A 15,463-nucleotide genomic window follows, 5' to 3' on the forward strand; every position below is an offset into this window, starting at 1 on the left:
TCCGAGCTACTACCCCCGGACTCATGCCAGGAGTTCAATGCGTTCCTGGAGGAGGGTAAGAAAGTGGCCAGGACCTCTCTCCAGGCCTCACTGGACGTGGCCGACTCAGCAGCCAGAACCCTGGCCTCGGGGATTACCATGAGGCGCATTTCCTGGCTTCAGGTCTCCAACCTACCCCCGGAACTGCAGCAGACCATCCAGGACTTACCCTTTGACGGCAAGGGTTTGTTCTCGGACAAAACGGATCCCAGGCTGCAAAGCCTGAAGGACAATCGAGTGATCATACGCTCGCTGGGGATGCATACCCCTGCGACCCAGCGTAGACCCTTCAGGCCCCAAGCACGCCGACCATATTTCCCACCCCGCCAGAGGCAGGACCTCAGCAGAAGGCGAAGACGGGGGGGGCCGCAGACGCCAGTCCAGCTCCCGGGGGGCCAAAACCAAGGGCTCTCTAAGGCACCACCAGGCCCCAAGTCCGGTTTTTGAAAGTGCGCCCGGGGACGGCGTACCAGCCTTAGGACAGGATCCTCCCCCTACCTTCTCCAACCGCCTCTCCCACTTCCTCCCGGCGTGGTCCCAATTAACATCAGATCTTTGGGTTCTGCGCACGGTGAAGCAAGGATACCGCCTACAATTTGCTTCTTCACCACCTTCCCGCCCTCCTTCCTGGTCCCTCTTCAGGGACCCCTCTCACGAGCAAACCCTCCTGCAGGAGGTCCGATCTCTCCTCGCAGCAGGAGCTATAGAGGAGGTACCTCTAGACGAGAGAGGAAAGGGGTTTTACTCCCAATATTTTCTGATTCCCAAGTCAAAGGGAGGTCTCAGACCTATCCTAGACCTGTGGGGCCTCAACAAATGGATGCTCAAGTTGAAGTTCCGCATGGTCTACCTGGGAACGATCATCCCATCCCTGGATCCTGGAGACTGGTACGCCGCCCTCGACATGAAGGACGCGTACTTCCATATTGCCATTTTTCCACCGCACAGGAAGTACCTTCGCTTCACGGTCAGACACCAGCACTTCCAATTTGCAGTCCTCCCCTTCGGCCTCTCCACGGCCCCGAGGGTGTTTACAAAGTGTATGGCCGTCGTGGCCGCCCACCTCTGTCAGCAGCAAATTCATGTGTTCCCATACCTGGACGACTGGCTCCTCAAGGGATCCTCCCAGTCGCAGGTACGGCAGCATGTCGAGGTGGTTACGGACCTTTTCTCCCAGTTAGGCCTGCTCCTCAATGCCGAGAAATCCACCCTGGTCCCCATGCAGAGGCTGGACTTCATAGGCGCAACCCTGGACTCTACTCAAGCCAGGGCCTACTTCCCTCAGCCCCGCTTCCAGACAATCGTCTCGATCATACGGAGCTTGCAGGCCTCCACGATCACCTCAGCTCGCACCTGTCTTGCACTACTGGGACATATGGTCACATGTACTTATGTGACAAAGTATACCAAACTCCGCATGAGACCCTTCCAAACGTGGCTTCATTCAGTATTCCGCCCGGGCAGGGATCACCTAGACGTCCTGGTGACAGTCCCCCGCGGCCCTCTCCGCTCCCTCAACTGGTGGCTGACTCCATCCCTCATATGCGCGGGGATGCCGTTCCATCCACAGCCACCGTCGATGACTTTGACAACGGATGCATCATCCCTGGGTTGGGGGGCCCACTTAGGGCACCTGCGTACCCAGGGTCTCTGGTCATCCCAGGAGTTGACACTTCACATAAACATCTGGGAGTTGAGGGCAGTCCGCCTCGCCTGCCAGACATTCCAACAACACCTACACGGCCGTTGTGTTTCGGTATTCACGGACAACACAACGGCCATGTACTACATCAACAAACAGGGGGGACCCGTTCATCTCCCCTATGTCAGGAAGCCGTTCGACTCTGGGACTTCTGTATAGCCCAGTCGATAGATCTTGTGGCGTCCTTTCTTCCAGGTGTCCGGAACGCACTGGCGGACTGGCTCAGCCGGTCCTTTCTCTGCCACAAATGGTCGATCAGACCGGACGTCATACATTCCCTCTTCCAGAGGTGGGGATTTCCCCGCATAGACCTGTTTGCTTCCCGCTCGAACAGGAAGTGCCAGGAGTTTTGCTCCTTTCAGGGTCTCTCTCCCGGGTCGATCACGGACGCATTCCTCCTGTCATGGAGGCACCACCTATTGTATGCCTTCCCTCCTTTTCCCCTAGTGCACAAAGTCCTGTTGAAACTCCACAGGGACAAAGCGCGTCTAATCCTGATTGCACCTGCGTGGCCTAGACAGCATTGGTTCACCACACTGCTGGATCTGTCTGTGGACTCTTCAGTCCCCCTCCCTCTCCATCCAGACCTGATCACACAGGACCACGGCAGGCTCCGTCACCCGGACCTACGAGCCCTTCACCTCACGGCATGGCTCCTACATGGCTGAACGTGGCAGAGTTGAGCTGCTCCGCGCCGGTTCAGCATGTTCTCCTTAGCAGCAGGAAGCCTTCCACCCGCTTAACGTAGTCAGCGAAGTGGAAAGGCTTCTCTTGCTGGTGTGCAACTCAGGGCATTACCCCTTTGGAGGCTCCGATCCCCACGGTCCTAGACTACCTCTGGTACCTTAAGCAGCAGGGCCTAGCGACATCCTCCCTGAAGGTACACTTAGCGGCCATATCCACTTTCCGGCCAGGAGAAGGTGGCCACTCCGTATTCTCCCACCCATTGGTCACTCGGTTCATTAAAGGCCAAGAGCGTCTCTATCCCCCCGTACATCACCCTGCCCCTACCTGGGACCTTAACTTTGTCCTAAACAGGCTCATGCTCCCACCATTTGAGCCACTAGCGACTTGTTCACTCCTGTACCTATCATGGAAGACAGTTTTCCTAGTGGCCATTACATTGGCCAGGCAGGTCTCCGAGCTGAGAGTTCTTACAGTGGACCCACCCTACACTGTTTTCCATAAAGACAAGGTACAGCTGCGACCCCACCCGGCGTTCCTCCCTAAGGTTGTGTCTGCCTTCCATACCAACCAGGACATCTTCCTCCCGGTCTTCTTCCCGAAGCCCCACTCTTCTCGAGGGAGCAGCAGCTACACTCCTTAGATGTACGCAGAGCACTCGCTTTCTACATTGAGCGAACAAAGCCGTTCTGAAAGTCTCCCCAACTGTTTGTGGCGGTCGCGGAGTGGATGAAAGGCCTGCCAATCTCCTCTCAGAGGATTTCCTCCTGGGTGACTGCATGCATTCGTGCATGCTACGACCTAGCTCATGTCCCTTCTGGCCACCTTACAGCGCATTCCACTAGAGCTCAAGCGTCATCAGCCACCTTCCTGGCGCACGTATCTATCCAGGAGATATGCCGTGCAGCGACCTGGTCATAGGTCCACACATTCACCTCGCACTATGCACTGGTCCAGCAATCAAGAGATGATGCAGCCTTTGGCGCAGCAGTTCTAAATACCGCCACATCTCACTCCGACCCCACCGCCTAGGTAAGGCTTGGGAATCACCTACCTGGAATGGATATGAGCAATCACTCGAAGAAGAAAAGACGGTTACTCACCTTTGTAACTGTTCTTCTTCGAGATGTGTTGCTCATATCCATTCCAAACCCACCCTCCTTCCCCTCTGTCAGAGTAGCCGGCAAGAAGGAACTGAAGGGTGGCCGGGTCGGCTGGGATATATATTAGGCGCCATAGCAGCGCCACTCCAGGGGGTGCCGAGCTGACCCGCCGAGGGTTGCTAGGGTAAAAGTTTCTCCTACGAACGTGCACGCGGCGCGCACCTAACCTAACTGGAATGGATCTGAGCAACACATCTTGAAGAACAACAGTTACAAAGGTGAGCAACCGTCTTTTTTGCATTAACTCTTCAAACTGAGGGCCAATACTTTTATCCACCAACCAACCATCAGAAGAAGCTGCTTCTGAACAGGTGAATAGCCTTTTTCTCCCTCTGTACCTCACAACACGGCCTTCCCTGTTTTGCAGATAATCAGTGCTCCCACTTATATGATCATTCTTCTCACTCACAGCCTGATCTCCTGACGTGGCCCACCTCCTAAGGGACAGCCCACACACGCGGAAGCCGCTTGGTACCCACTCCGTTCTGTGTCTCTTATTCCCAGGACCCCCTTGCCTTCCCTCAGGCTGCATGTGCAGGGGCATCCAGGTTCTGTGCATTGTGAGGCCAGCGAGAGGAAGTCAGCCTCAAAACTTCTCTGCAACGAGAAGCAGCTGGAGCCGGAGCCAGAGCCAGAGCCACTGCCACAGTAGGAATTAAGTGAAGTAACAGCATGCAGACTCCCTTAGCCGTCGGTGGAGGGGGAGGGGAAGGTTTTCACATTGTATTCCTTCATTTTCACTGAATTCTATTGCATTTTGAGAATAGTACAGAATCTTGGTTCTTCATGTAGTTTGGCTTTCTCTACACTAGTAGTGATCCTGTGCAGTTCATTTCGGCATATGCCATCCACTTCTTCAAATGCTGTCTGACTTTGTCGTAGTTTCTTTATGTGCAACCTATTTTCTCACCTTGTCAAACAGAGCTACTGATTATGCTAAGGACTTGTGAGAGACTTCATTCGCACAAATATAACAAGCTTTCATGCAGTGTACATGTTAATATTAATATACCTGTGAAAACTGTGAGCCTTAAAAGTCAATGAATATACTAAAATTACTTTCTATTATTCATCTTAAGACTCAAGAAAATCAGAGTCAAATAAATTCTATACAGCGTCTGAATGCAGGTTTAATAGACAGGAAATGAAAAGTTGCAAGCAAGAAATAAGCTGCTGTAGTCCAGTATAAGCAGCATACGCTGATGTAGTCCAGGAAATTGTTCATTCAGATAAGGGCTACACTCTGCCTTCAGCAGGCAGAAGCACACAGGGGCATGTGCAGTGAGCTCTGCTGCAGCTGGTGTCCCTGTTAGGCATTCTGTCAGAACTCCTCCAGAATCAAACACCAAAGCAGTAGGCTCTGCCACCATTGGAGAGGGTATAATATACGTACTGCGCTATGCATAGCCAACATTGGTCGCAGGTGCGAGTTGGGTACAACCCTGCCTTCTCCCCAGCCCCCTTCAAACAGCTTGTGGAGATGCTAGCTAGGAACAGAGCTGGTGCTGCTCAGCCAACCTTGTGGGTACTGAATGGGAACACAACACTAAATTGAACTCTTCCCTCTCCTTTGTGAAGAGACTAGCCCCAACCTGGCCCTAAGTAATTGATTTGTGGTTGTTACAGCACTAATCAAAGAACAGTTTCGCAGGGCCAGAACCCCATACTCTTTTTGGTGAGCAGTTACTCACTCCCAGTGTCCCACTACCATGACTGGGAATACTTATCATTACCGGCTCCTCATTGGAAGTAAAAGATTGACAATCTGGCCTTCAGCTCCCAAAGTAAGATCAAAAGCTGTTTACTGTACGATTGCTGAACTGATCACAACTTCAGAGGAGGCTACTTCTAAGCTTTATAGCACAAAGTTGAAGCAGTTCCTATTAACAAAGAGCAGCCTAGCAAAATAATCTTCTGAAGGCAAAATGTGAGAAACTGCTTTTGCAAGTATGGCTTTGAAAGTATACACAGAAGAACTTAGCATATCCAAAGGAACGAAAGCCATTTTGCTTGTTTCATAGCAGAGCTCACACAAAAGCATGCCTGTAAATTAGCTGTGATGTGGAAAAGCATATTCAATTCTCAGAAGTTAACGAACACACAGCAGGGATACCTGGATTCAGATACCTTCTAGGATATAGAAACTGGGAAGGTAGGGATATTTGACATGCTTATTTTGTGAGTCACTACCTAGCCCGCTCTTCCAGATCACAGCTTATTCATAGAAATGATATTGTCTGAGCTCAGGGAATAAATCGTAAGATTCAGATTTATTTTTTAGATGCCCTGATCTATTTCCAGTAGGAAAAGTATAACACTTTTCTACGATAAGTAAACAGATACAACAGCTTATGTACATTATTAATGTATCTTTTTTCAGTACTGAGAATACCTTTCTTTGCATAGTTAATTATTTACTTCTGGCTTCTGATCATGACCTGTCCTTTTTTCATCCTGCTTGATCACATCGTTGGTTTTCACTAATATCAATCACTTCATATTTCTTGAGAGCCTTGAATAAGAAGTCAATGGGGCAGATCCTCAATTGGTATAAATCAGAACAGCTCTACTGACCTCATTTTTCACTTCTGGGGGAAGATTTATACCTTCCGCTCATCTTTTCCATTGCACAAGATTGAAACTCTGTCCTTGGTCCTGTCATGATCTTGGCCCACTCTTCCTGTCTGACACCATATTCCCCTGCAGTCTCAAGTCTGCTCTTCCTTCTTCCTGTGCCCCTTTCCCATAATTCCTCAAAGCTGGAGGTAGCTACCTCAGTTACCAAGAACTCTCCTCTTCCTTCCTCTGAGTCGCTTCCTCTTTTTATATATTACTATAAGATTGTATTTATTGATTTAAGCTTATGAGCCTCACTCTAAAGCATTTTCTTACTCCATATAAACAACACCATATAAAAATAAATAGCTTTTCATAGTGTATGCCACAATATTTTAAAGCTAAAGCCAACTGCATTTCTGGTCGACCTATTTAAACATACCTGTGTGTCTGTGAAGAGGAAAACCATATCTTTGTCTTCTACTCCTGCCATCTTATACAGCTTCCTCAGATCGTCATGAAAACTGTCGTAATTATAACCACGGCTAAGTTCTATCTGAAAGCATTTGTACCCACATATATGAGAGGCAAGCCGAGTGAGAGACTGTTTGCCAGTACCTCCTACTCCAACAAGCAGGGCATTTCCTCTTTCCTGACGGATCATCCGAGCAATTCTATAGGAAAATCAAGCACAGAATTAAAAGTAATAAAAATGACAAAATTTTCCAACTATTTCTTAGAGTCTCATTAAGGCATCACAGGAGCATCAAATAGATGTGATACCATAGTGAAAGTCCTGTAATTCTGTAATCCAAAAATGGAAGCCTCCCTTGCACAATGCCAGGGGCCCAGTGGAAAACATTCCCTGCTCTGCCCAGTGGCTTAGGCAGGGAACACATGCAGACTCACACAAGCCAAGCTCAGAAGGACATTTCAGACACTGACCTAGCTGCATTAATTCAGGATAAATTCACACCAGCCAAAACTCAATCTCCTTTTGGCATCCCCCCACTGCAGTCAAAACCCACCCAGTGTATCCTGGATCCCCCATCCCAGCCAGGCTATCGAATAGAGGGAATCTTTAATTCAAAATCACTTTTGACATATTCTGACATCAACAAGTTAGTTACTATGGATAATTTCCAAGAAAACACTTCTGGAGAATTCTGTTTGGCTTTTTGCAGGAGGAATTTACAGGGCAGGCAGCTGGGAAAATACTCTTTTTAATTGCTTACTTTACCAAGCACATTCAGGGTGTTACTCTCATTTACACTGCTCTGGAAGCATAAAGTGGGCATAAATTATATTTACTCCTTCTTCAAGTTGCTCTACACTGTAGAGGGATGGGAATCTTAGCGTAAATATGTGCCATATACTTATTAAATATTTATGAATTATACTAATACATAGATATATAATTGTATACCTGGGTAGAGAAAATAAACAGCACAGGTCGAGTTTGGACTGAACAGGGACTTCAAGATACATTCCGTCGTCTTTGAGAACATGCCACTTAACCAAGTTTAATATTGATGGACTGCACCGTTGATTTCCATTTTGGACTGATTTTGGAAGGACTTCAGCTTTCTAGAAGCTTTATCTCAGGAACATCAAACCTCCCTTTTAGATTAAATCCTTTACCAATTGTGCCACATCATTACAAATCAATTGTTGGGCAAATTTTCAAAGAAGCTTCTTCAATCTGGCTCTATTTGTGCACGTTCATAGACTCATAGACTCAGACTCCAGGGTCAGAAGGGACCAATGTGATCATCTAGTCCGACCCCCTGCACAAAGCAGGCCACAGAACCCTACCCATCCACTCCTATAACAAACCCCTAACCTATGTCTGAGTTACCGAAGTCTTCAAATTGTGGTTTGAAGACCTCAAGCTGCAGAGAATCCACCAGCAAATGACCCATGCCCCACGCTGCAGAGGAAGGCGAAAAACCTCCAGGGCCTCTGCCAATCTTCCCCGGAGGAAAATTCCTTCCCGACCCCAAATATGGCGATCAGCTAAACCCTGAGCATGTGGGCAAGACCCACCAGCCAGCACTCAGAAAAGAATTCTCTGCAGTAACTCAGATCCCATCCCATCCAACATCCCAACACCGACCACTGGGCATACTTATCTGCTGATAATCAAAGATCAATTGCCAAAATTAAGCTATCCCATCATACTATCCCTTCCATAAACTTATCAAGTTTAGTCTTAAAGCCAGATATGTCTTTTGCCCCCACTACTCCCCTTGGAATGCTGTTCCAGAACTTCACTCCTCTAATGGTTAGAAACCTTCGTCTAATTTCAAGTCTAAACTTCCTAGTGTCCAGTTTATACCCATTTGTTCTTGTGTCTACATTGGTACTAAGCTTAAATAATTCCTCTCTCTCCCTAATATTTATCCCTCTGATATATTTATAAAGAGCAAGCATATCCCCCCTCAGCCTTCTTTTGACTAGACTAAACAAGCCAAGCTCTTTGAGTCTCCTTTCATATGACAGGTTTTCCATTCCTCGGATCATCCTAGTAGCCCGTCTCTGAACTGTTCCAGTTTGAATTCATCCTTCTTAAACATGGGAGACCAGAACTGCACACAGTATTCCAGGTGGGGTCTCACCAGTGCCTTATATAATGGTACTAACACCTCCTTATCTTTGCTGGAAATACCTCACATGATGCATCCTAAAACCGCATTAGCTTTTTTAACGGCCGTATCACATTGGCTGCTCATAGTCATCCTGTGATCAACCAATACCCCAAGGTCCTTCTCCTCCTCTGTTGCTTCCAACTGATGTGTCCCCAATGTATATCTAAAATTCTTATTATTAATCCCTAAGTGCATGTCCTTGCACTTTTCACTATTAAATTTCATCCTATTACTATTACTCCAGTTTACATGGTCATCCAGATCTTCCTGTATGATATCCCGGTCCTTCTCTGTGTTAGCAATACCTCCCAGCTTTGTGTCATCCGTAAACTTTATTAGCACATTCTCACTTTTTGTGCCAAGGTCAGTAATAAAAAGTTTAAATAAGATTGATCACAAAACTGATCCCTGAGGAACTCCACTAGTAACCTCCTTCCAGCCTGACAATTCACCTTTCAGTACAACCCGTTGTAGTCTCCCCTTTAACCAGTTCTTTATCCACCTTTCAATTTTCATATTTATCTCCATCTTTTCCAATTTAACTAATAATTCCCCATGTGGAACCGTATCAAATGCCTTACTGAAATCGAGGTAAATTAGATCCACTGCGTTTCCTATGTCTAAAAAATCTGTTACCTTTTCAAAGAAGGAGATCAGGTTGGTTTGGCATGATCTACCTTTTGTAAAACCATGTTGTATTTTGTCCCCATTACCATTGACCTCAATGTCTTTAACTACTTTCTCCTTCAAAATTTTTTCCAAGACTTTACATACTACAGACGTCAAACTAACAGTTACTCGGATCACCTTTTTTCCCTTTCTTAAAAATAGGAACTATATTAGCAATTCTCCAGTCGTACGGTACAGCTCCTGAGTTTACTGATTCATTAAAAATTCTTGCTAATGGGCTTGCAATTTCATGTGCCAGTTCCTTTAATATTCTTGGATGAAGATTATCTGGGCCCTCCAATTTCATCCCATTAAGCTGTTTGAGTTTGGCTTCTACCTCAGATGTGGTAATATCTACCAACATAGCCTCATTCCCATTTGTCATCCTACCATTATCCCCAAGATCCTCATTAGCCTCATTAAAGACTGAGGCAAAGTATTTTTTTAGATATTGGGCCATGCCTAGATTATCCTTAACCTCCATTCCATCCTCAGTGCTTAGAGGTCCCACTTCTTCTTTCTTTGTTTTCTTCTTGTTTATATGGCTATAGAACCTTTTACTATTGGTTTTAATTCCCTCTGCAAGGTCCAACTCTACATGGCTTTTGGCCTTTCTCACTTTATTCCTACATGTTCTGACCTCAATAAGGTAACTTTCCTTGCTAATTCCGCCCATCTTTCACTTGTTGTAGACTTTCTGCTTTTTCTTAATCACTTCTCTAAGATGCTTGCTCATCCAGCTTGGTCTACAACTCCTGCCTATGATTTTTTTCTCCTTTCTTGGGATGCAGGCTTCTGATAGTTTCTGCAACCTTGACTTGAAGTAATTCCAGGCCTCCTCCGCCTTTAGATTCACAAGTTCTTCAGTCCAATCCACTTCCCTAACTAATTTCCTTAATTCTTTAAAGTTAGCCCTTTTGAAATCAAAACCCCTAATCCCAGATCTATTTTTGTTTATCCTTCCATCTAGTTTGAACTGAATTAGCTCATGATCACTCAAACCAAGGTTGTCCCCTACAACCATTTCTTCTATGAGGTCCTCACTACTCACCAAAACCAAATCTAAAATGGCATCCCCTCTTGTTGGTTCTTCAACTACTTGGTGAAGAAATCCATCAGCTATCGCATCCAGAAAAATCTGAGCCCTATTACTACTAGCACTTGTCCTCCAGTCTATATCTGGGAAGTTAAAGTCTCCCATGATCACACAATCCCCATTAGTGTTTACTTCATTAAAAACATTAAAGAGATCTCTATCCATATCCAAATCAGATCCCGGTGGTCAGTAGCACACCCCAAGCACTAATCTCAGGGGAAGCTCTAGGAGCTTTCTTTCCCAGTGTGATTTTTGCCCAGACAGACTCTATCTTATCCATTCCATCACTTCTTATTTCTTTACAGTTAACCTCCTCATTGATATACAATGCTACTCCACCACCTTTGCCTTTATTTCTGTCTTTCCTAAATAGCACATAGCCTTCAACATCTGTACTCCACTCATGACTACTATTCCACCATGTTTCTGTTATCCCTATAATATTCGGTTTCACTTCCTGCACCAGTAGCTCTAGTTCCTCCATTTTGTTCCCTAGGCTCCTTGCATTAGTGTACAGACATCTTAATTTTTGCCATTTGACTTCACTCACATTCTTTACCCTATTAGGCACAGACATTCTAACACCAGCATCACCTGTTAGTCTGGTATCCACACAACCCTTCCTCCTTATGTCAATTCTTCTGTTCATGGCTGTATCCCCTCTTACATTGTCTACTTCCCTCTCAAGGTTAAATTCCAGTGAGGAGATCTCCTGGACATCTCCCAACCATCTCCCCCAGATTTCTAGTTTAAAGTTCTCTTAATCAGTTCAGCAAGCCTCCATCCTAGAAGTCTATTTCCCTCCTTACTCAGGTGAAGTCCATCCCGAGAGAACAGTCTTCTGTCCGTAAATGCTTCCCAATGGCCGTACATCCCAAAGCCCTCCTTATAGTACCACTGCCTGAGCCATCTGTTGATCGCCATAATCTTGTTACACCTTTGTTGCCCTCCTCTAGGAACTGGCAGAATCCCACTGAAGATCACTTGAGCCTCAATTTCCTTAAGCGTCCTCCCCCGTCTGGCACAGTCTCCCTTGATACATTCCAGAGAGTATCTAGCCATATCATTCATTCCCACATGAAAGACAATCAATGGATTCTTCCCTGCTCCTGCTAGGATCCTTTTCAGCCTCAGGTCCACATCCTGTATCTTAGCACCCGGCAGACAGCACACCCTTCTGTTTTCCCGATCAGCTCTAGTTACAGGCCTGTCTATTCTTCTCAGTAAGGAGTCTCCAATCATGTAGACCTGCCTTTTCCTGGTGACAGTGTGATTCTCCGGTCTATCCCCTGCACCCACTGGCTGCAAGTTCTCTCAATTCCTATTCATCTTTGCAATCCTTCGCAACCCTTCCCATATCCTCCTGGGGTTCATATTTGGTGTTGCCTCCATTGACTCCTCCCCTCCTCTTGTAGGACTATCAGCTCTTCTCTTTTTCCTTGCCCTCTCTCCTTCAGCGGCCACCTGCTGTGCCCCTTCTTCATTTTCTAACTCTGCAAACCTGTTCCTGAGCTCTATTTCTCCTTCACTGGCCCGTCTTTTCCTCTGCCTGGTTCTCTTAGTCACATGCTTCCACTGTCCACTTTCCTCACCCAGCAGTCTCTCCTCTGAATTCTTTGGTCCTGCTTCCATCTGCACGTCTGAGCTTATCCCTTCAGCCCCCTCATGTCTGTGCTCCATCATCTGCTCAAACCCCCTCCTAAACTCAACCAGACTTTCCATCTGCATCTCCAGTCCTCGGATCTTTTCTTCCACCAGCTCTATCAGGCGACACTTCACGCAGACAAAACTTTTTTCAGGCACCCCCTCCAGGATCACGTACATGCCGCAGCTTCCACATCCAGTTATCCTCATTGTGTCTTTCACTGCTACCTCTGTGTCAGTCAAAGCCTTCCCACCTAAAACCTGGTAGTCCAAGAACCACAGCACAACACAAACCCCCAGCAGGCACCAGATCACCACCCTATCCCTTAACTAGCTTGTCAGTTCCTCTGTTTTAGTCTCCTCTGCAACCTCCCCCTGTAAATTCCCTCTGAAACTCCCCTGTTTACAGCTCTGTTTGCTGGCTCCTGTGCAGCTGTCTGTGCTGCTGCCTGACTGGCTGGCTACTTTTATAGGACCCCTAATCAGGTAAGCCCCGCCCCCTAATCAGGGCTCTGCTGCTCTCCCAGCACACTGTCCCTAGCGCGCGCGCACACACACTACTTATATAGGACCCCTAATCAGGGCTCTGCTGCTCTCCCAGCACACTGCCCCTAGCAGCCTCCACACACACACACACACACACACACACACACACACACACACACACACACACACACACACACACACACTACACAATACAATCCACAAACTACAAAAACCTGCTCCTCCAACAGCACTCCCTCTGAAACTCCCCTGTTAGCAGCTCTGTTCGCTGGCTCCTGTGCTGCTGCCTGAGTGCCTGGCTCCTTATATAGGACCCCTAATCAGGTATGCCCCATCCCCTAATCAGGGCTCTGCTGCTCTCCCAGAACACTGCCCCTAGCAGCCTACACACACACACACACACACACACACACACACTACACAATACAATCCACAAACTACAAAAACCTGCTCCTCCAACAGAACTCCCTCTGAAACTCCCTTGTTTATAGCTCTGTTTGCTGGCTCCTGTGCCGCTGCAGCTGTCTGTGTTCAGAATATTAGCACACACAATTTTTGTGTACTGTTAAAATCACAGAATTTACACATGGCAAAAGATTTGCACTTAATTTGGTTTGGTTTGAGTGCATAAGCGGTTTCTGTAAATTCTACATTTTGTGTGCACAAGTGACAAGTATATAGATTTGTTCCAGAAACACACAGTATCTTTCTAGCCGCAGATTGCATCTGCCAAGTTCATGCACACAAATGGAGACTATGTTTTGAATATTTGGTTCTCTGTTCACTAGGATCAAAACTTCTGTGTCTGGGTGCCTTAAATTAGACTCCTAAATCTATATGTAAAAATCTAGGTGCCAATGAAGTTGCAGAGGCTGACAGTGCCCAGTGAATTCAATGTCTATGTTGACGACAAGTCTTCTGAAGCAGCATAGGATTTCATGGGTATCATGATGATCAGAGGGCTATGGCAGATGGCTGTTCACTCCACTTACGCAGCTGAGCACACTCTTGATTCAGGGTTCAGCATGGGATTACACCATTTTCATGGATTGACAATTACCTCCTTCCATCTCAGGTTGACCACCAGTTTACATTTGAAGAAAGGATTAATTTAGTATGTTTGCTTATTAGGGGCTCCGTGGTTAATTCTGTATGTATTTTAATACATCTTTTCAGTGTATAAACCTGTGATTAGTCACACAATTTAAATGCTTCTCAAAACGACTTAAATTCACTTGTTTACACTGATCTGATTATTACCTTAAAACAATGATACTGCCTAAGTATTAACTAAACAGTTCTGCACCTTGAAACATGCTCGATGGCATCCTGGAAGAACACTAGCTTTGTCTCCTTAGAGTTTGTTATATTGTAATCATCCAGGTAGTCTTGTAAAACTGATATAATCTTCTCCGTATCAGTCAGATCCTCATATATTCGATCAGCTTTTTCTGCGCCGATCTGAAAGAAAATTATTTGAGGAAAATAAGAGAAATGAGATCAAAATGAATAGATAGAAATTATAGTACTTAAAATCTCCACAAATTATTAGTCAAGATTTTCAATGCTTGGGTCCTAGAGGTAGGCTCCTAAATTCATAGTTAGACATTTGAGTGGCACCCTAAGTGCTGAATACCCAGCAGTTCCCATTGACTTCAATGTGTTCATTGGGGGAAAAAAGAAAAAAAAATTCAGGGATTAAATCCATTTTCATTTTAGCTTTGCAGTTTGTTAAGAGCAGTCTCACTTCTCCACTTCTTTCATACCTGTGGCTAAAGTTTGCAACTGACCTCTAATCACACTTTTAGCTATGCTCTAGACCTCGTTTTTTACCAAATCACCCTTAGCATTTAGTTCAAAGAATACAGCTGTTGTGTTTTTCTCTTACTTACTAGCCTCTTCTACTCAGTTGTAACCTGCATTCCACATGAATCCTTCCCTACCCAGTAAACATCATAATGAGATCTCAGCTGTGGCTAATTGCAAAAGATTTTCTTACACGGCAGCAGTTACTGCTTGCAGAAGTGAGTCCAAGTAATGCAAAAGCTGTCTTTGTGTACAGAGAAAAAGAATGAAAATTGAATATGTAAACTCTGTGCGAGAAATAATTTCTCTCCACAGGTCCCTGAAGCCTCTATCCTGGATATGTTTGCTAATATGCACATTTGTCCCTTAAATCAGGGGTTCTCAAACTTGGGCTGCAACTTGTTCAGGGTAAGCCCCTGGTGGGCCGGGCTGGTTTGTTTACCTACTGCGTCTGCAGGTTCAGCCAATCGTGGCTCCCACTGGCCGAGGTTCGCCGCTCCAGGCCAACGAGGGCGGCGGGAAGCGGTGGCCAGCACATCCCTCGGCATGTGCTGCTTCCTGCAGCCCCCATTGGCCTGGAGTGGCAAACCATGGCCAGTGGGAGCTGTGATTGGCCGAACCTGCGGATGCGTCAGGTAAACAAACCGGCTCGGCCCGCCAGAGGCTTTCCCTGAACAAGTCGCAGCCAAATTTGAGAACCCCTGCCTTAAACTGCCCCCAATTTGTTATCTGATCTATCTAGTTGAGTGCTTTTGGTGCAACTTAAATCCTTTCCTAGTATAATCTTTGTTAAATGCCACTAGCTTTTTAAAAATATCCTTTAAAGATTTAGCTTGCCCTTGGCATGAGTCATAAATTGTACCACTGATGGCTTCCTTTCCAATCAATTCCCATCAGGATCCAAAGATCAAATATCTACCTGGAATACCATATTGCTTTGAAAGAATATTTG

At 46.2% G+C, this 15,463-nt stretch overlaps 1 protein-coding gene across 8 annotated transcripts in view; it reads right to left on the bottom strand.

The window, feature by feature from the left end:
* DNAH6 (dynein axonemal heavy chain 6) overlaps nucleotides 1-15,463 on the bottom strand; it is a 220,717-nt gene that overhangs the window by 88,450 nt on the left and 116,804 nt on the right. For all 8 annotated transcript variants that reach the window (XM_030566691.1, XM_030566692.1, XM_030566696.1 and 5 more), the window contains 2 exons: nucleotides 14,012-14,166; nucleotides 6,587-6,818 (listed from right to left, as the gene is read on the bottom strand). In XM_030566691.1, coding sequence (XP_030422551.1) covers nucleotides 6,587-6,818; nucleotides 14,012-14,166 — 387 coding nt within the window. The remainder of the gene's footprint in view (nucleotides 1-6,586; nucleotides 6,819-14,011; nucleotides 14,167-15,463) is intronic.

This window comes from Gopherus evgoodei, chromosome 6 (genome assembly GCF_007399415.2).
Source record: "Gopherus evgoodei ecotype Sinaloan lineage chromosome 6, rGopEvg1_v1.p, whole genome shotgun sequence".
Classification (NCBI taxonomy): Eukaryota; Metazoa; Chordata; order Testudines; family Testudinidae; genus Gopherus; species Gopherus evgoodei.